Source organism: Strigops habroptila, chromosome 2 (genome assembly GCF_004027225.2).
Source record: "Strigops habroptila isolate Jane chromosome 2, bStrHab1.2.pri, whole genome shotgun sequence".
Lineage (NCBI taxonomy): Eukaryota > Metazoa > Chordata > Aves > Psittaciformes > Psittacidae > Strigops > Strigops habroptila.
In genome coordinates, this window is record NC_044278.2 from 114,375,594 (window position 1) to 114,395,935 (window position 20,342).

The following is a 20,342-nucleotide window of genomic DNA, read 5'->3' on the forward strand; positions in this document are numbered from 1 at the left end:
CTGCAGATTGTGGCAAGTGTCCTTGGGCACAACACCTTTTCCACAAACCCTTGCAGTTCCACTGTAAAGTTACTTCTATGCCACTCCCTGGATTGAATACCACAGAGACCTTTTCTTGCATGTGTGCATGTGTATGTCTGCCTGTGGGTGAGGCAACTGGGAGATCAGGGCATTCAGTTAATGGGTAGACTGGGTGTCTAAGGCTAGTTACTGGGGAATCTAGACTGTTTATGTATATATGTGTATATTTGTACATATATTTTCCCATAACAGGCTTTCATCCTGGTCAGGCAAAGAGGGCACTTCCATCCCTGGAAGTGTTCAAGGCCAGGTTGAATGGGGCTTTGAGCAACCTGGTCTAATGGAAGGTGTCCCTGGAACGAGATGATCTTTAAGGTCCCTTCCAACCCAAACCTTTCTATGATTCTATGATTCTTTGAGGTTGTTGGTGCTGTATAATTTGTGTGAGTGCTGTGTTTCTTGCGTCGATCTGTGCAGAGATGGTCGAGCGCATATGGATATATGCATATGCATATATATCACAATTGTGTGTATGTGTGACTATTGGGAATACATGCTCAGCCTCACTACTGGTTGGACCCAAGAACATGGAGTTGCGGCAGTCATACCACCTTTGGGCTTCTAGATTTGTCAACCCCTAACACTTTAAACACAGCCTTGCACAAAACAGACAAAAAAGGATGCTTTAGCTGAGTGGAGCTGTTCCCTCTTATAATGTGCTTCTGATTTTTCTCTTGGAGCACATATCCCCATGTTGATCCATTATATGTCTCTGGAATATGAATATTTATTTTCAGGAAAGATCTGGCCAACTTAATTGTTTCCTTTACTCCACATTCTGAACCAAAAAGTTGTTTGTTTCTGTGGACCACAGTGGAATAGACCACCTGCAACACAGGGGGGCAATGTGTAGATGACATGAAGCCCCTTATTTATCCAGCCAGATTGATATTGGCTGCAGGCTGCCTCCTAAAGGACCATTCTCTGGATGAGGCATAATAGCATGCACCATGCTGACACCTTCCCACCCGTTACCAAGTACCACCAGGGCTGGGGAGCCATGTGCTGCCTGAAGATCTTGGCGCTGCTCTGCTTCATCATCCCACTACAAGCATCTGCACTTCCTTCCATCTCCTTTGTTCTTATTTATGGCACACCACAAACTGGCTGCTTGGAAAACATCAAATAAAGGACACAAGAGGGAGGGAGACAGTAAAGGTATAAGGCCATACAACCAATCGCATCTAAGAGACAACCAATCCCACTTTCTTTGCCCATGTCCCACTTTTTTGAAAGCTTCAAGGTTACTGTAGCTTCTGGGATTATGAGATACTTTTAACATTCACTTGACCAATGTAATTTAGATCAGTTTTTCCCCTAATCTTTAAAATGCCATCAACGTCTTGGTAGGATTAAGGGAAGAGAAGAGTCTTCAGGGTTTCCAGCTGAACCTGTTCCTCTTCCTGTCAAACAATTTCGGTATCCATAGCCATTTGGAGAAGGTGCAGGTGGATCACTCATTGCTGTTTAGCATGCTTATTTGTATGCAGAGGGCTACAAGGCTTCCAGTCATTGCTCCAATAGTCATGCAGTGCTCCAAGTGTTTCTCTTCTAAAATAAAAAAGGCAGCAGATCCTCAAGCCTCTAGTGTAAAAAGCTGCTCAGGCATGCGAGTCCTGCAGAGGATTCAGATAAAATGATCCTGAGCAGAGATTGCTCTTGATGGTGTAGGACCAAATGCCACTTCTTTCTCGGAGAGAGATGCTGCAGTCCTGCATTTCTATTCCCTGTTTGCTGTCCCCATTTATTTGAGTCACACTGTGAAATGCCTAACTCTTCCCGGGAAGCCTATATAGCTATTTGGGTCTTCAACCCCATTGTGTATAAGTCTGGGGCATGGCTCCCATACCACAAAACCTAAAACACTGAGCGGCCTGTAACCCACTTTCTCAGTCAATGAACCTCACAGAAATGTTTCCTGCCTTCTCAGAAAATTGGGTAGGATGAACCAACAAGTGCTGAGCCCAGCTTACGTTTGATCAGTTGCTGCTGGATTACAACATAAAGAACTTTATTGCTACTGGAGAAGGAGATAATGGGTAAGCTGAACATGACACATCACTCATGACACTAAAGGCAGGAGCTGAGTGTTGCAAATAGCATAGGAATCTGTGCAGAGGAATGTCAGTGTAGGAATAGGTAGTGCCTCATTGTAACCCAGTTATTGACAAAGCAAGCTAACTCCTGCAGAAGCTTATTCTGCACCTCTACTGGAAAGAAATTTTGAGTTTAGGTCAGGCTTATCTGTGCTGAGATTTGGCCAGATATCTCATTTAAACCCTATCACTTTTCTTAGTCAAGCCAGCCTGTTTTACACCAATGAAAGCCAACAACGACTCTTCCTAGGTGCAGAAGAAAAACTCTTGTTCCTTAAAATAGCTGTCATCCTGTGTGTTGCTTCACTCCTTGCTGTCAAACCAGGGCAATGTTTGGCTAGAAATATTTGTCTCATTAAGATTTAGGTCTCCAATGCTGTCCAGTACTGCAAACCACAAGATATAGATCAGACGTTATGGTGTGTCCTGTGTGCTTTCTAAATAAGGAAATACAAATTCAACCATGTGTTGCATGGAAAAAAAAACCCAAAACATTTGCTGGAGTGTATATCCTGTGTTAACTTTCCCAGGTTCATCTTTGCCATGGTTTGCATCTAATGGAAAAACATCACTTGAAGTAAGAGATAATACAAAAGCCAGCTGCTCCAAAGTCTAATAACTAGTTTCCTCTGAAGAGAAAGATAACAAGCAGATTAAAATGGACTACTGTGGAGGTAGCTGGACTGACTCTATGTAACCCACTCCTGTGCTCAGTAATTCAATTCTTTAGAGACTGAGAGATTGTCATTATTGAGGTTCACAAGGGCATGCAATATATAAATCACATCTATGTTAGCAAAGTGATAATTTTGTTTGATGAATAGAAGGTAGCTACATGTGGGTGAGAAAAGTACCATGTTTTCCTGTGATTTTTTACAATTTGAACAATTATATCAACTATTATTGCAGAAGTACTGCAGGAAGGAAATTCAATGCTATGCTAGCTGTCTGCATCAGAGCTTGTCTTGATGGCTATGTCACAGAGAGAGCTTTCTCCTCCTCCAGTGTTAAAAGAATAGGTGAAGAGTAGCCATGCGGCTTTTGCCAAGTTTCAGGACAAAGTAACCTGTCTTTCTCAAAAATACTAATCACTTGCATAATATGTAGTGTACATAGTGATCCGTTCTGTAACTGCGTTGGCCGAACTAAAATCTTGCAGTAAGGGTGATCTGAAACATGCACTTTAAATGGAACTATTTGAACTTCACCTCCTATATTATTGATTTTTAAGAGCAGAACAGGTTATTATAAACATCTAGCCTCAATGATGACATGGCAAGTGAGATTGCCGACTACTGTATTTCACATATAATCTCGAAGATATCTTTTTAACCTTCCTCTTGCTGTTCTGCTAAAACAAGGTGGATCAGCAGCACTAAAGGTTTTACGTATGCTTAATTGATAAAAAGAATATTTATCTGCAGAATCTGTTCCTGGTCCATATTTCTCTCTGTCTCTGATATCTCCTGGTCTACCTGTGGATTGACACACTCTTTTTAAGAGTGTGGGTTACTTTAGACGCAGATGCAACCTCAAGTGTACTGTATAGACTCAGCCCTTGCCTGTCCAATGGGCAAAGCAGGGAGGTCTTCTGGAGGAGGGTTGCTCTAGATCTATACTCCTTCACATTTGCTTCTGACCACCAGTCTAGCCATGGTAGAGGTTAGATGGACCTGTGGTGTGACCCTCCAAGGCTGTTCCTCTATCCCCTTAGGTGCTTTGCAATTGCAATAGCAGGAACTGCCTGGGCTTACTGAAGTAGATGTTAGAGTTCAGCTCAAGTATCTTGGTGTATGAGTTACCTGTCAGCCTCAGATATGGGAATATTAAAGGAGAGATACTGGGGAGCTGTGTTTCTCAGCAACACCCCAACCTTCCCACTTATGCTCTGTTTTCCGTGGATATATTTATGTGGTATTTTGCAGTAGATGTGAACTCACTCTACCCACATACTGAGCCCACTTTGAGTGAGTCAGCTCCATCAAACAAGCTGAGTAGCTCTGGTTAACATGCTGCTAAGCCTGAGAGGTTAAGAGGGGAATATTAGCAGCTCCAGTTCAGTGCCAACCAAGGGTTTATAGTAACAGAGGGAGTGTGTGTCCTTGTGCGCATTTGTAGACATCCCCAAGTGGAAACAAAATTAAGACAAATCCTTCCATGCTTTCATTTCTAAAGATTTCCATGCTTGAGTTCCCCATCCCTTCAATATACTGATCTGCTCCGTATCTCATACTTGTAGGAGTTTGTGTGTGCCAATAAAGCTTGTGACCAGTCATTCCTAGCCCGCCCTCATATGAAAAGCTTTGCTGGAGAGTTGTTTTCTACTCTGATGTCCTTCCTGCTAAAACAGAGCTGTTTCCTGTGGCATGGTGGCTTCCTGCACAGCAACTGCTGGTAACAAGGTGATTTTTGTTAAGCATCAGAGAAGGGTGGGAGCTGGTCTACCTTTCTGCCCTGCTGCAGAGCCTGCTGGTGGGACGTAACTGTGCATGCTGACCAGGGCTCTGTTCACAGCAGGAGCCATGCAATACTCACGGGGCAGGGAGAAGAGGCAACTGCCACCCAGGATGCATTGAAAGAATGTTATTGTTTCCCCCAAGAGCTTTGGAAGTGGGGAGATAACTTTCCCAGGCTCAGTCTTACAGCATACAAAAGTAATGGCTTAAACATTACCTGTATTGTGGATGTTTGTATTATAGTGATTTCTGAACTTGAGTTTAAACAAACACTTTGTGCCAGATACTGAGTGGAGATAAAAAGAAGTATTTTGAGTGCACTCATCTGATTAAAAGTCAAAAAGGTGCCTCAGCAGAAATGCTGGTCACTAGTCAGTAACTCTGACTTTATTCTTGCTGATTACAGTAAGACATCTTTGTTATTAAAAGAAGATGGCTGCAGTGTAGCTCAAGAATACAGCTTAGCCAGTACCAAAGGTGTGTTTCCTTAAGGGAGAAACTAGCAGCTCCACCAGCTGTGGCTGTGATGCAGCTCTGATCAGCTCCAGTGCTGATACCCTCACTTACCCAGGTGCCAGCGGACAAGGGAGCTCTCTGGGCCAAGGTCATCTCCTATACAGTGCTCCTCACTGCTCATAGCCCTACAGATAAAATGGTTTAAGGGGGCTTCTTTGGATATTTTTCTACTACTCCACAATAATCACATTTAAGTACTCTGCCACACCATGAACACACTCTTTTTCTATTTTACTCTCTTTTTTTGGTGCAGTAGCATTTTTATAATCCAGATGTTTTAGATGTTTAAAAGACAACCTAAAGTTTTCCACATGTATCCTGAGTAAGAAATGACTGTAACACCCACCAGCTTCCACAAAATTTCACACAGCTGCCAGATATCAAAAGATATATTAGCAACATGCAAAAGCTTTTAGGAGGTAAAGTAGCATTTGGGAGCATTAGGGGCTGTCCTGCTACACACCAATATCACAGCTCTGTTCTGGAAATGGTGCAAACCATCCCTAAGTGAGGAGCAAATCCCAGGGGCTTCACTCAGGAAAGCTATACTTGTTTACCCCTGGGCGTCGCAGTAGCTCAGTGATGCTCATGGTTTCACCAGGTAGAAGACTTTAACTGTGTTTCACCTTCATGCCAGGGACAATTATGGAGATTTCACCTTATCCACTGCTTTTATGCAGGAATTTGGGAGGATACAGTGCTGGGCACAGGCTGTAAGATCCTGGAGTTGATGTGATGCAGAAGTGCTGGAGGTTTGCTGTTACTGAGGAAGAAAGTATATTGCTAATGGCAGCCTCTTGACCTGCTTTTGTCTAACAGATTTCATGTGGCTCCAAGCCATAGTTCATTTAGCTCTGGAAAAATGTGACTTTTAGGCTGTGTCATCATATTTTGCAAACATGCCTTGGAAAGAAATGAGAGTCTTGCTGTGCCCATATCAAGGAAGGAAATTAATCATATGCTCAGTGTTCATGCAGTGATTTTCTCTCCGCTTTATTATTAACTGATATATCATTGTATTACAATCTCCATCTCAGCTGTGCTGAAGTCACTTGTTTTGGTGTCTCTGAGTTTCCATATACCAAATGGAGAAAATAATTTCTTGTCCTCATGCTTTGTCTGTGTTGTCTCCTACTGGAGACAGTTCAGGGTAAGGAATTACACTTCATGTATCAAAGTCTGGAAACCTAGTGTTGCCTTACAAGAATTTCTAAGGATTCTTTTGAATGCTTTCTCTCCAAATGTTCCAAATTCTTGAAGCAAATAGTTTTTAACTGCTAAAAAAAGTTCCTGTTTCCTGTCAACATTTCAAAACAAGAGAACAACTTGGTTTTTCTTGTGCCATTTCTTGGTTTAAAAAACCTGAGTTGACATTTAAGAGAAAATGAAAATGTTCTGTTTCAAAAACAGAGTAAAAATAACAAGCTTTTATTTTGACATCTCCTGGAAGTGAAAACCAAATTTCCTCTTGCTAAAGTATTTTCTGACAAAATCACTTTTGACATAAAGCTAACTCTTTTTTTTGAAGTGGAAGAAGGGACTGGCATGAAGGTGAGTCCACAGGGACTGAAAATGTCCATAAAGTTGGCTTAGGGAATGGGGCGTTGCTGGCATGAAAATCAGGATGTGTTGATTTTGGGTTCTAATGTATTTCTGAACAGATTGCTCCATACATACTTTCATGTTTAACGTTTTACTGATAAGCAGTGTGATAAGGAACATTTTATTGTTAGATCCTCAAATAAGCCAGAGCCTGGCTTTTGCTAACGCTCCCAGCTCCAGCTTGCCACTGAAGCTGAAGGGGTTATTTTAGCATCCTGCAGAGGAGTGTATGGCAGCTGATGTTGCTGAACAGCACAGAGACATTTGACTTGATAAGGCGGAATTTGAGGCGTTTTCATTGGGCTCTGAAGCTGATGCGTAGGAGAGTTTCTTCTGCACCTGCTTGAAAGTATGCATGTATGTAAGTGTCTGTAAAGGAAAAGGTCTCCATTGTCTATGTGACCTTATGCTTGGCTTGGATTACTTTTAGCAGAGTACATGTACACACACACAGATGCAGACACACAACCCTCCCCATCCTGGAGGTTTTGTCTCTTTGATGCAAGAATTAGTCCTGTTGATAGCAAGCAAGAGTAACTGAAGCAACAGGCAGCATAGGGATGTCCAGCTGTCTCTTGTCATTTCATATGATTATAAATGAAACAATTGCTATCATCTCCTCTTGCTCACATTGCTTTGATACCTGAAAGCCACAGTCAGAGGCTAAGAATATGACAGATGTTGCACAGACCACTGCAATTAGACAATCCCTTAATGATAGAGTTGAATCCATGGATGTGTAAGTTGCACAATGCCCAGTCAGGTGTAGTATGGAGAGACTTGTCTGAATGCCAAACAGATTGTAAGGTGGAGATTGATTTATGAACTTACTGGAGGGGTGAATGAGTTCCTTATCAATTAATAAGGAATGATTTGGGAATGGGCAGTGAAGGGCCTTGAAAATAGACAACAGCGGTTCATTTGAGGTGAGACCAAAGAAATGGTAGAAGGGTATAAACAGAGAAGAACACCTGGGCAGAGCATTGGGTTAATGCAGTGACGGTTGCAGCAGTATTCTAAGCTGTGTGGTTATTCATGAAAGCTGGAGAAAAAGGTCCTGTAGTGGTGGCATCACTAGAACTGACAGTCTGAGTATAGCTGTAGAAATAATCTAACAAGACTCGATTTTAGATATGTAAGAGACTGAAATTCTACACCCTATTGTGTGATCTAGAAAATCAGTTCTGAACTGCTTGTTCTAAAACCAGGGCCTTTGAAAGTCATCCATATTATTGTAGTAAACCCCATCCATTACTGCAAGAGCTTAGAAATAAGATGAGAACTGGGACCCTATTGCATTAGCTGCAGGTATAAAGTAGTATAGAGATCTTTAATGGTGACTTATTTTTCCCATTGCTATTTAGTTTTTATTGCAGGTTTCAGGGGGAATTGTTGGGGTGGGATGTGGAAGTCAAGAAGAGGAGAGATACAGAACAAAGGAGAAGAAAGATGGAGGAAACATTCAAAGGACAGAAGTGCAGAGATAACAGATGAAGATACTGTGTGGCTGTAGGGATGGAGGGTCTGAAAGAGGCAGCATAGAGAGGAGTTCCTTTTCAGAGCACAGAAAACACCCTAGTGAGCTCAAGTGGGACTATGGGCCCTTGATTTCACTGCTTGTGCAGCTGCTCCTTCCAGCTTGAGTGGGCTGACTGCTCCCTTGTTATTCCCTTGTGCTGACTGTAGAGCATATCTGAATAGCAAAGAGACTTGCAATTAGAGAAATGCTTCAGAGAGCTAAAAAACTCTCATTTTTGCTGAATGTCTATTTTGTTGCATCTTTTTGGTTTTAAGCCATTCGATTAACAATTAATAATTTTGGGGGTTGTCATCTGCTTCTACCAAGCACCGAGGTTTGATGCCTAGGCCTTCTAGCTAGCTAATAAGGCAAGGAGCCTGATTTATCAGTGCTAAGAAAGGTAGGTACCTTTGTACTTCTGCATCGTTGAAAGGGAATGACCTAAAAAAAATAGGAAGCGTTTGTAAGCAAATGCTTTGCTTTTCACCTGAGAGATCTCGACTACACCTCTGCTCCATCCATCCTTCCCTCATTTTGCACATCAGGCCTGGGTAGGAAAGGCTGGGGGGTAGCAGATGGGAGGCTGACTGTTGCTCAGTTTGGAAAGCAGCTCCTAACATTTGGCTCACACCTGTCAGCAGACTCCATATACACTTGTTTATCCTCCTCTGTACCATATGTTTCCATGTAAAATCAGTTCCAATGATCTATTGCCTTACTCCTATCACTCCTATTATGGTCGTAACTGAGCATTTCACAGTCGTTAATGCATTCACCCTGACAGCGTCCCTGTTGCGTAGGCATCTAATATCACCCACTTTACAGATGGGTTAGCTGAAGCTCTGATCAACAGCTCCTCAAAAGTCTGACTGAAATCAATGGGAAGGAGACACATCTCCAGGAGATGTGAGTTTGGGAGAGTAAACTACATGCTCAGTTTCCCTCAAGGAATTTGCTGTGGATTGAGGAATCCCCTTTTTAGATGCTATGTGGATGCTCAAAGTGGTGGATCATTCTTGATTTCTTGACACAGAGCTGGTCCTTACCTTTGCAAGACCCAGCAGACCTATGGTTGCCGGTGTCCAGTCTTATTACAGCCTTAGCCATTAAAGCCTCACCTCACAACTCTCCATGTCCTCAGAGAGGCCTGGGAGAAATGCTATCTGTGACAGAAGGTAGAATTGTAGAACGATGGAATCATAGAATAGATTTAGTTAAAACCAAAAATATTTATAAAATCATAGAATCATAGAAAATATTTAGTTAAAAAGTTAGTCAAAAGCCCATTCACGCAATGTTGTGATAGCAAAGTGCTGTAAAGTGTTCTGCCCACATGACAGAAGTTGATAAAGATCAAAAAAAGTGCTTCTGCTGCTGTGGAGACTATTTCCTCTATTCTTTGTATCCTTGCTTGCCTCTCAGAAAATAACTTCTTTGCAGCCCTTCAGATTTAAAATCTATGTAGAGAGGAACAAGGTTTTTTAAAATGTACTGTACGTACCTATCAGTCACCTACTTATTAATTATAACTGAAAGCATGATTAATCTGTCATGGATAAGGCTGCTAAGTAACACTAATCATGCTAATGCATTTCTGTCACTTACTTACACAAAAGGCAGCATTATTATCAGTTTTTACATCCATGTGTACTAAAGGCCATATACACAGTAGCTGCAGAGCACTGGTAAAGATTCTTTCTGCCACAGATGGGATGACGTTGCATTGTGGATATCTGTATTGCCCCTGCAGTGCCTGTGCAGTGATTTATTTACTCAATACCAGTAGGATTTAACGATGTTATCTTTTGCAAGTAATTTTTCTGTCTAAAATGGCTAACAGCTACAGTTATGAAAAGTATTTCCAAGGGCTCATAATGACTATGAATGAAATTCCTCTGTGGGAGGGGTCAGCATGAAGACCAAGGTCCTACTTAAGCCCTGCAGTGAGTGGGAGCTAAGAGATGTGTTGGTCTCATACAAGCGTAAATGTCTACAGAAAACAATTCTTTTGGTATGGCAGAGCATAATGCTTTCTCTTCTGCATTCCTTTTCTCTGAATATTCAACTGATCCATTCTTTAATAGCCTAGATGCTGGAAAGTTAATTTCAAGGTGCCAGACTCGCCACCTGAAACCCTTGTGCATCCATCCTGTTAAGCAATCAATGGGTGGATCACAGCTAAGCTACACTGCTTAACTCTTAAAATGTTCTGAAGAAAAGCTTCTCACAGCAAAGAGTTTCAAACCTGGCACCTCCAGAAGGCTAATGAGGAGCAGAAGACAGGTGGGTCACCTTTTGAAGGAACCATTCCAGTGATACCTGAGTGACCTGCTTAGACCTGATGTCCTATTTCTGGATGTGCAATGTATGAAGAATATAACTATTAGGCTCATTAAATATATAAACTGAGGAGAAAAAACCTGACTTCAAATTTGCCTTTTTATACCTACTAGCACTTTGGTTAATCAAAATAAAGTTTTATATAACAGTTTTGGTATGAACTGCCTGGAACTAAAAACCTGCCCTTCAGGATGATGTCTGCAAGTTGTAATCTTCATCCCTCCTGTGCTGCATGCCTCAGTGACCCAAATGAAGAAACCATTCTGGTTTTCATCCAAATAAACGCCTTGCCGCATGCAGGCAGAGTCTCAGTCTGTAGGTTTCTAAGCATAAAAATGTATGAGAGTCCCCAAAGTTTGTAGAGGGTAATAGTGTTTTTCTTCTAAGCATTGCAGTAGCCAAGTCACAGTGCATGGTGGGAAAGTAGAGGAAGTAGAGGTAAGAAGACATAAAGTGCTTCAGAACAAGGGTTGTTTGTGTGGCCTTTGCTTAGCTGACTTTCTTTATTGCTCTTTAGTCATCACAGTTTGGTGTAATGTCATCCACAGCAGATTGTTTGTAGCCACTTGCATGTATTCTAGTGACATAGAAATTGTTAAGGTCACCATTAAATCTTGGAGTACTGTCCTAAACACAGAAATTTCACTCTTTTCTTGCAAAACTGTGCTCCCCTACCCTTTCTTATTAATAAACATGATATCCTTCTGTTTGCTTTCCTTTCATTCTGCACAGCTGTACTCTTCTCTTTCATCAAGAGACAGTCACAATTTTGTTTATCACACTGAAATACAGATTTTTTTTCTTCTTTATTTATGAATAGCAAGCTTGGATTTTCCTTATGGAATAGAAATTAAAACAGCACTGACATTTAGAATGTAAAGGAATTGCTCCAACTGATTATAGTCGTGTTAAAATGAGTCACACACTTTTGGTCCAAACTTCCTGACATACACATGCATATATATTAATCACTATGACATCACTGAAGAATTATTTTTACCTTGGTAATAAAAGAAGAATGCATTTATCAACTTGTCAAATTATATTTAGTCCAGTGAACATAGAGACAGGTTAGGAAAGACACTTGCTCTCAAATAATAGCAGAGATCAGTTCTACATGTCTTTACATGCTGTGCATGTAAAGGCATGTAAAATATTTGCAGGTTTGAAATGTAGGTGTAAAACACACTATAAAACCACAAACTAAATCGTGTTTACTAAGAAGAATTAAACTCACCTGTCAACAAATGCGTGGTGTAGTACAAAGATAGGATCATTTGCAGAACCTTGTACTTGGGACATGGAACCATTCATGTAGATGTGAAGTGCATTATGCAAGCCGCTTTGAGATATGTTTGATATTGCAGTCTGTGGATCAGCAAAGCCTGTATATTCAAGAGGAAATCATATGCTGATATGACAATGCATATAATTCTCTTTCCAGTAAGACTGAAGATCAAAGTACCTACTTTCACTTCATTTACATTCAGCTTTTTAGACAAGGGCTTAAGAAAACTTGTAAAGGAGTGGTAATATATTTCAAAGGCATAGCAAAGATGAAATTATAATAAGCTAAATCAAAAGTCTTGCCATGTAACTAATGCAGCATGTCAGCAAATGTACTGCTTAATTGCTTTATATTTTTAAATTTCTTTGTCCATTGTGCCTGGCTGTTAGAAGGCAGCATAATCACTGCAGACATTTGTGTATGTTCATCTATTTATGTTGAGAAAAGTTATTCACTTTATTTTCACTTTTGATCTCTATACTTACAGATTCCTAAGATAAAACAGGATATTTTATCTCATCACATAGTCATTTAATATTGTTTTGTCTCTATAGAACACGTTATTTTATTAATAGCAACCAACACAATATAATAATAATTTTTACAAAAGAATTTGGTAAATAATAATTTTCCACAGTCAGACTTGCAAGGTGAAAGTCTGTAGATTCCTGTTATTTTGGAAGGCACTTAAAATATGGCCTTTCAGAAGAGGTCACGCAGACCAACCCCAAATAGGAAGTGCTGGAAGATGAGTCTTTCCATTAGTTTTTATTTTGGTAGCCTGTCCATACCTCAGTTCTGATGTTCGTATTCCTAACAGCTGAGCTTCCTCCCTGCTTTTAAGTACTCCTAAGAAAAGTCAACTGAACTATCTGATCCTTCTCTGGGATTTTCCAGGAGAGTAAAAGCAGAAACATACACTGTCCTCCCAATCTATTTCTTAACCTGATGCTAGTTCTACTATTTAACCCATGTTACAAAAACTCTCTGTTCTCTCTCTTTGACCTGATTCCTGAAGATGTCTTCTCACAATTTGTGTAAGCTGTAGGATGAGGAAGCATAGTGGAGACATATTAAAACATCTTTGCAATTTAATAATCAAATAAAAAGGGCTGTGAACAACATGCTTGTGCTGGTCCTCAGTGTTTTCCCAGTACTGTTGCAGTTTATCATGTCTGCAAGGTGGGGAAAAGAAAGATCATAGCTATTGTCTTGGGGAAATGCCTCAATTTGAACACTTCCTTTATTTACTTATTTGGACCAAGAACTAGCATTTGAACAAGGATCAGCAATATACTTTTGAAGTGAATCTTCCAACAGCCCTTCTGTTTCATGCTGTGACTCACATCACAGGGCAGTCCCTGACTTTGCAGGCTGGATTCCTTTGGAGGAAATCTAAAATGTGCCGACTATCAGTGGGTGTTCAATTCATGGGACTGAACTAGAGCTGGTGTGAAAGAAGCCCTTCCCTGTCAAAAACCTCATGTTTAACATGGAATTCAGGTCCTCAGTACCAACTGTTTTGCTCTTTGGATTTGTTTCTCTGTGAGTCACACAAAGTATTTATTGAGACATGGCTAGCAATGCCTTACGAGTAATGTCATACTCTGTGAACTTGGAATGCTGAGTTTTAGACCCTACAGGGAAATGATTGTGTTGGTTTGTTATTCTAAAGTCCCTCATTGGGCTTTGCCTTGTCTGTTAACCTCTTCAAACAGGGGAAAAAGCATCTGGCATAAAACCACTGCTAATTATAACAAGGGTCATATCATAGCTGTGGCACCTAGGAACCAACACACCATAATAGCCATCCATCTCTCTGATTGTAATAGTAGGACTAAGATTTTGAGAAATTCAAGAAAAATCAGAGTAGAAAACATAATCAGGACAGTTGGAGGAGGTAGACTTGGCTTCTGGTGAAAACTGTAAGACTTCAGGGTGGAGGGAGTCTGAATTTAGGCGAGAAAGAGGAACATGTTAATGCCTACAAATAACTGCATGTGTACTGGGATTATTGAAGATGCTGCCTGGTGACACAAACAGCAATGGGCAGTTCTCAAAGGGAAAACATTGTCCACAGAAATTTGCCTGGTGGTGAATATTGTTACCTAGCTGTCAATCAGGGGAAACAGCAGACTAAAATATTATCTGTGAAGAATGAAGTACATTGTCAGTGGCTAGATATCAGGATCCTAGACAGGTTCCTAGACAGGAACAGATGGCAACAAGTCTGGCCTTCTTTGCTGATGGCCACAGTGTATGATCATTGGAATCAGGCAATGTAGCAGTACTAGGAAATTACTGTGAATAATAACTGAAAATGATCTATCTGTATATCATTCTGAAGCAACTATTCTACTTGTATTCAGCTGCATTATAAGTATGTTTAAGGAAGATAAAATTTATGCAGAGTGTAGGCAGAAGGCTAGGTGGTTTATATCAGACTTGGGATACTTCTTGGGATATTTCTTAATGCATTGCAAACACTTGGTCTAATAATTCATAAACAAATATACAGAATACTCACTTTGGCTCTGGACAACTTTTCATGGAACATCTGCACACAAGCAATTTATCTTAATCAAAACTCTGTAAATGGGACAGATGTAGCAACCCCACCCTGCAGCTCCCAGTTAATTGTGGTGCAGTCAGCCAGTGTCAAAGGTGACATCATGTTTAACCACATGCATGAGAAGTTCTAATATCTGATTTCTTGTTATGAAAACTCCATATAAATTGTTATCAGGAATAAAAACACAATGTGGTGTTACTTTATAAAAATAAGAGTAAGAATAAGAATAAGAATAAGAATAAGAATAAGAATAAGACCCTGGGTCTTACTCTTTTCCCTCAGACTTCTAAAAAGACTTCAGTACAATCACCTATTCGGGATGAATAGGTGGTTGTATATTATATTATACAATCACCTATTATATATATTATATAATAATTATTATAATAATTATTATATAACAATTAATAATATAATAATTATTAATAAATATTATATAATATACAATATTATACATTTGTATATTATATTATACAATACCCCATACTATGAAATGGGGTAGAGTGAATGAAAAAGAATATGTGAAAAAAATTAGGTTATTTTCAGAGTACTGGAAACTTTGCTGAGGTGGCTGCAGTAAAATCATCTCCACAGCAAATGTGAGGCTACAGACCTACAACTGCAGCAAGCTGAAATAAGAGCTCTTTGCATCTAGATAAGGGAACTCCACGTCCTCCACCTGCCTTGCCCCCTGCTGTGCCTCCCTTTCTCATGTGTAACTACACCTCCTCAGTCCTTGTACTAGATGATTTAACTCACTATCTTGGCAGTAAACTACCCTAGAATGTGGGGTTTCAGTTTTTTTCCAGCCTACTGAGATACAGCATCTCATGTAAGGGTATGATGAGAACTTTTTTGGTTGGTACTAAAAAAGGAGAGCTGACTGTTGGGTGGCAGAGACTGCACAGAGAAGCAGGACTGTTCCTCATGGAAGTGAGCTATTAAATCATCTGCCCACTATAGGAAGCTATAGAATTCAGACATCCTTTTAAACCCTTATTTAATTATGGTGGATTAAAAATAACCATTAGGGTCTACATCGCTGAAGTGATTGGAAGTTTTACCAGTGGTTTCAGTAAGAGAAAAATCACATTTTTAAGAGATCATAAACCTGATTCTGCTTCTGCTCATAGCACTGTAAGTCAGCAATGATGCTTCAGTGGGTTTGAAGTAGCTTCACCGGAGTCAGGCCAGATTAAATCAGATGGGGATTTAGCCCAGAGTTTACTGTAGGAGGAGCTATTGATGCCACTCAAAATTAAGGCTGCCTGATAGTTTTTAGGGTGATATATAGGTGGTTTTTAGTGAATATGCAGTTAGGTAAGGTGTATGTCTTTTAATAAAGATTTAATTATATTAACTGGATTTTACAATCCAATAATGGAGACCATGGAAGTTCATGTACAATCAGTCCAGGGCAAAGCTTTTTATATTAAAAATGGGTAGTGTTTTCCTCAGTTGCTCATTTGCTTCTGACCAAAGCTCTGCATAGGTTTTTGCAGGACTTGGAGAGTATTAGCAGCATTCAGTGCTACAGGAATGGAGGAACCATTCTAATAATCCTATCTCCTATGATTACCTTAGCTGTCTGCTTAACATCTGTGGCATCCCTAACATTATGGAGTGATTCATAACAGTCTTGCAGATGTCTTTCTTAACTGTTTTTCTTACAAAATAAATTTTAGTTTTGTATGACTTTCTAGTTCAGTTGTTAGGACAATTTGTAGACAACACCAAGCTGGGTGGGAGTGTTGATCTTCTGGAGGGTAGGAGGCTCTGCAGAGGGATCTGGAGAGGCTGGATCCAATGGGCTGTGGCCAGTAGTATGAGGTTCAACAAGGCAAAGTCCCGGGTCCTGCATTTGGGCCACAACAACCCCGTGCAACACTACAGGCTTGGGGAAGAGTGGCTGGAAAGCTGCTTATGGAAAAGGACCTGGGGGTGCTGATTCATGGCTGAACATGAGCCAGATTGTGCTCAGGCAGCCAAGAAGGCCAACAGCATCCTGGTCTGTAGCCAGCAGGGCCAGGACAGTGATTGTGCCTCTGTCCTGGGCACCGGTGAGGCTGCACCTTGAATCCTGTGTTCAGTTCTGGGCCCCTCAGTACAAGAGAAACATTGAGGTGCTGGAGCAGGCCCAGAGAAGGGCAACGGAGCTGGTAAAGAGTTTGGAGCACAAGTGCGATGAGGAATGGCTGAGGGACCTGGGGGGCTTAGTCTGGAGAAGAGAAGGCTCAGAGGGGATCTTATCACTCTCTACAACTACTTGAAAGGTTTTATTGAGGTGGGGGTTGGTCTCTTTTCCCAAGTAAAAAGCAATAGGGCAAGAGGAAATGGTCTCAAGTTGTACGAGGGGAAGTTTAGATTGGATACTAGGTGAAAAGTATTTACTGAAAGGGTTGTCAAACGTTGGAACAGGCTGCCCACGGAACTGGTGGAGTCATCATCCCTGGAGGTATTTAAAAGACGTGTAGGTGTAGGGACATGGTTAGTGATGGACTTGGCAGTGTTAGGTTTATGGTTGGGGTCAATGATCACGAGATCGACAATCTCGTGATCACTACAGCCAAGGCTGCCCTGGAGGGTCATATTTCCAACCAGTCCCTCCCTGTTGGTGAGCACGAGGTCAAGCATGGCACCTCTCCTTGTCTGCTCCTCTATTACTTGAAAGAGAAAGTTGTCTTCCACACAATCGAGGAACCTCCTGGATTGCTTCTGCCGGGCCGTACCATCCCTCCAACAGATATCAGGATGGTTGAAGTCCCACATGAAGACAAGGGCCTGCGGGCGGGAGGCTGCTCCTATCTGTCTGTAGAGCGCTTCATCCACAGAGTCCTCTTGATCTTAAAGGTCTTTTCCAACCTAAATGATTCTCTGATCCTATTATTCTATGAGTCCAACTGCCTGATTTACTTAGTCCTGCTCTCCCTTGGGATGATTTTATTCTTTATATGGATTTCACATTTTAGACAAGTTCAAGTCAGATAGATACATCTACTTTAAAATAGGAAGGGTATAAGAATTTTAAGACCATATCCTTGCTGGTCTTTGAAGTTAGTGATGTTCTTCTGGCTTATGTTTGTGGAGTTTTTCTGCCATTGGCAATCTCACAGGAAATTTTTCAGGCTTAAATCTTACGTATTTTCTCAAGCAATGTTATTACTGTAATGTCTCTAGAGCAAGGTAGTTGCAAGATCTGCAGAATTTGGCCTAGGGGCTCTAGTAAATGAAAGTTTGTGATTGTCTAATTTTACCATGTCACCATCAAGATTTTTCCTTAAAATGACTGTTGTAGAGCTTCACTGTGGTCTGGGGACAATAGTCTTTCTAGTTCTCTAGTAACAGCCCTCTGCAAGTTGACAGCACTTCCTCAATGTGCAGCACAAATTTACTCAGAGGTTGACGTCTGAGCTGGGCGAGAATGTTGGCTGTAGGGTAAAACTTTTTTAATTGGAAGCTTTCTGTTGGCAAACTTCATTTTGAGAAACCATTTTTCATTAGCTATATGGATCACAGTGAAAAAACTGAGAATACTTTTCCAGATGAAAATCTCTTATTTCAGTAAAAAAAGAAAATGTCCTATTCAAATGAAATTACATATTGAAATGTTTGATGTTTTATTCTATTATTTCATGATAGAACAGCAGTAACAATACCTAATTGTGACAGACAGTGGAATGCTGTGACATGGCTCGACTTGATACCATGTATCATGAGTTAATTGTGAATAATGAAAGTGATAGAGTTTTAGAATTTTTTTCTTTTTAAATGTTCTTTTGTTATTTTGTGCCAAACTTAGAAGGCACTGATTTTCGTTTGAAGTTGCCATAAGTAAAATAATTTCAAATGTGGAATTTACTCACAAATTAAAAGAAATTTTAAGATTTTCAGCCATATCTTATACTTAGGAGATAGCATTTGAGGTGTCACACCAAAACTGAACACCACAAGGAAAAAACCCAACTATTTCATTTGCAGCCATCTAATCAATTTCGGATCTCACCTGATGCTGATAAACTAAACTGATTTTCAGTTCTCATCTTCTATCCATGAAGTGTCCAGTGAAGTCAACAGTGTTCCCATTAGGGCCATGATTCAACAAATCCTATTTAAAATATTTTTTTTCACTTCAAGGGGCAATGTGCAAGCTGCTTTTAACCTGTTGTTTTCCAGTTAAAACAGAAACTGGCCTGTCCCAAAGTGAAAAGGCAACCCATGTGCTCAGCCTCAGGGGAGTGTCGATATTGAACAATATTGACCTTTGCTGTTTGTGGCTGTTGTAGTTACTCTTCAAGAGACAAAATTTCTGTCTCTGTAGCAGCATTTTCTAGTAGTCAAACAGAGATTCAGCCTGCATTATGATGCTCATACCTACCCCTTTTAAGGGTAAAAAGGTGTTGTCTTTGTTCCAGTACACTCAAGCATGGAAGAGCATAAAGTTTTGCCTAGAAGGGAATCTTCTATATCCTTGGTTCTTCTAAATGAGAGATGAAAAAATCATTTTCATTACAGAAGTAAAACTGAAGAGTAAATCTTACATTGGTGTAAATCAGGAGCCACTCAAGTACAGTAACTACAAGTTTCTAGCTTGGTTCTGGTCACTAGAGTAGCTCCAACACAGTCAATGGACTTACTTACTTTGGATTTATGTTGGATCTAAAAGAGGTTAGAATTTGACCTTAGGTGTGTTGGCACAAACTTGTGCAAACAAGTAAAGAAGGATTGAAAAGTTTTTTGCTTAGGAAAAGTAGTAAGTATTAGGAAATACAGAGTGTTACGTTTGTAAGAATGTTGTCATGTAGAAGTAGGCACTGACATAATAAATGCAAGCTGGCAATTTAAGCTTGGCATCTGTACAATGAAAAAAATAAGCAGGCCATTTCTAAGAAAGGAGCTAACACAATATGAAGTTTTTTGGCAGTAAAACTTGTTGAAAAACTTCCACCATCTTTTTTAACATTAGCCATGTATTCTTGGCTTCACTTTGCAGTTCACTATCTTGTTGGCTAAATAAGTTAGTTGACAGAAATATTTGTGGTCCTGTGGTGCAAAGTTGAATGTTGACATAATTCAAGTTAAAAAATAAAATATCCTCAAATTAAAAAATATGTAAAAAGCTGTGTCTGATGGAATAAGCCTCATGTCCACAGGAATATAGACAAATTCCTACTGAGCCACACCTGGCTCACATTCAGGCAGACTCATCACCAAAAAGCCCCTTATTATGGGATGCTGTGGACACAATTTTGCTTCAGTGGTCTCTGGCTCTAAAGAAATATTCTTCTGGAAACAAAGATAACATCATGCTGTTGCCTTTTAGTCTTTTCCATATCAGCCCTTGAGCACTGTAGATCTCCTTTAGCTAAGCTATAAAAGTTAGACAACAACGTAGGATCTGGTAATTGCGCTGGGAGTTGGACTATGAGCAAACATGGTCACTTTAGTAACAGGATTTCCCCTAGATTAGAGAGGGTCTAATGTTAGGTTGTTTTGGTTTCATGTCTACAGAGCTACTAAGGAGGGGACATTCATTGCCTCAGTCTTACACTACTAAGCTACAGCTTCCCAGGCTCCCTCCGTATGGATCACAGAACTTACAAAGTTTCACCTCCACTGCCAGGAGAAAAGGAGCTGCTCAGGCTCTTTTCTTCCCTTTTGGAATCACATGGGAAGGGTCCTACAGATTATCTGAGAGGGTTACAGTATGTGTCATGGAGGGCACATCTTGATGGATTGATAAAGCAGACATGGTCTGCCCTATGTTGAGCTGACTGGATTCATCCAGAAAAAATGAAGAATCTATGACCAACAAAATATAGCTTCTGCAGCTGCCTAAGCTGTATGAATTCTGAATCGTATCTGGCTTGCATAC

General features: G+C 40.4%; 1 protein-coding gene across 1 annotated transcript in view; it reads right to left on the reverse strand.

The window, feature by feature from the left end:
- The window catches only part of TYR (tyrosinase), a 49,035-nt gene that overhangs the window by 15,736 nt on the left and 12,957 nt on the right, over positions 1-20,342 (reverse strand). Inside the window, exon 3 of the mRNA XM_030476334.1 lies at positions 11,848-11,995. Within this exon, the coding sequence (XP_030332194.1) occupies positions 11,848-11,995 (148 nt within the window). The remainder of the gene's footprint in view (positions 1-11,847; positions 11,996-20,342) is intronic.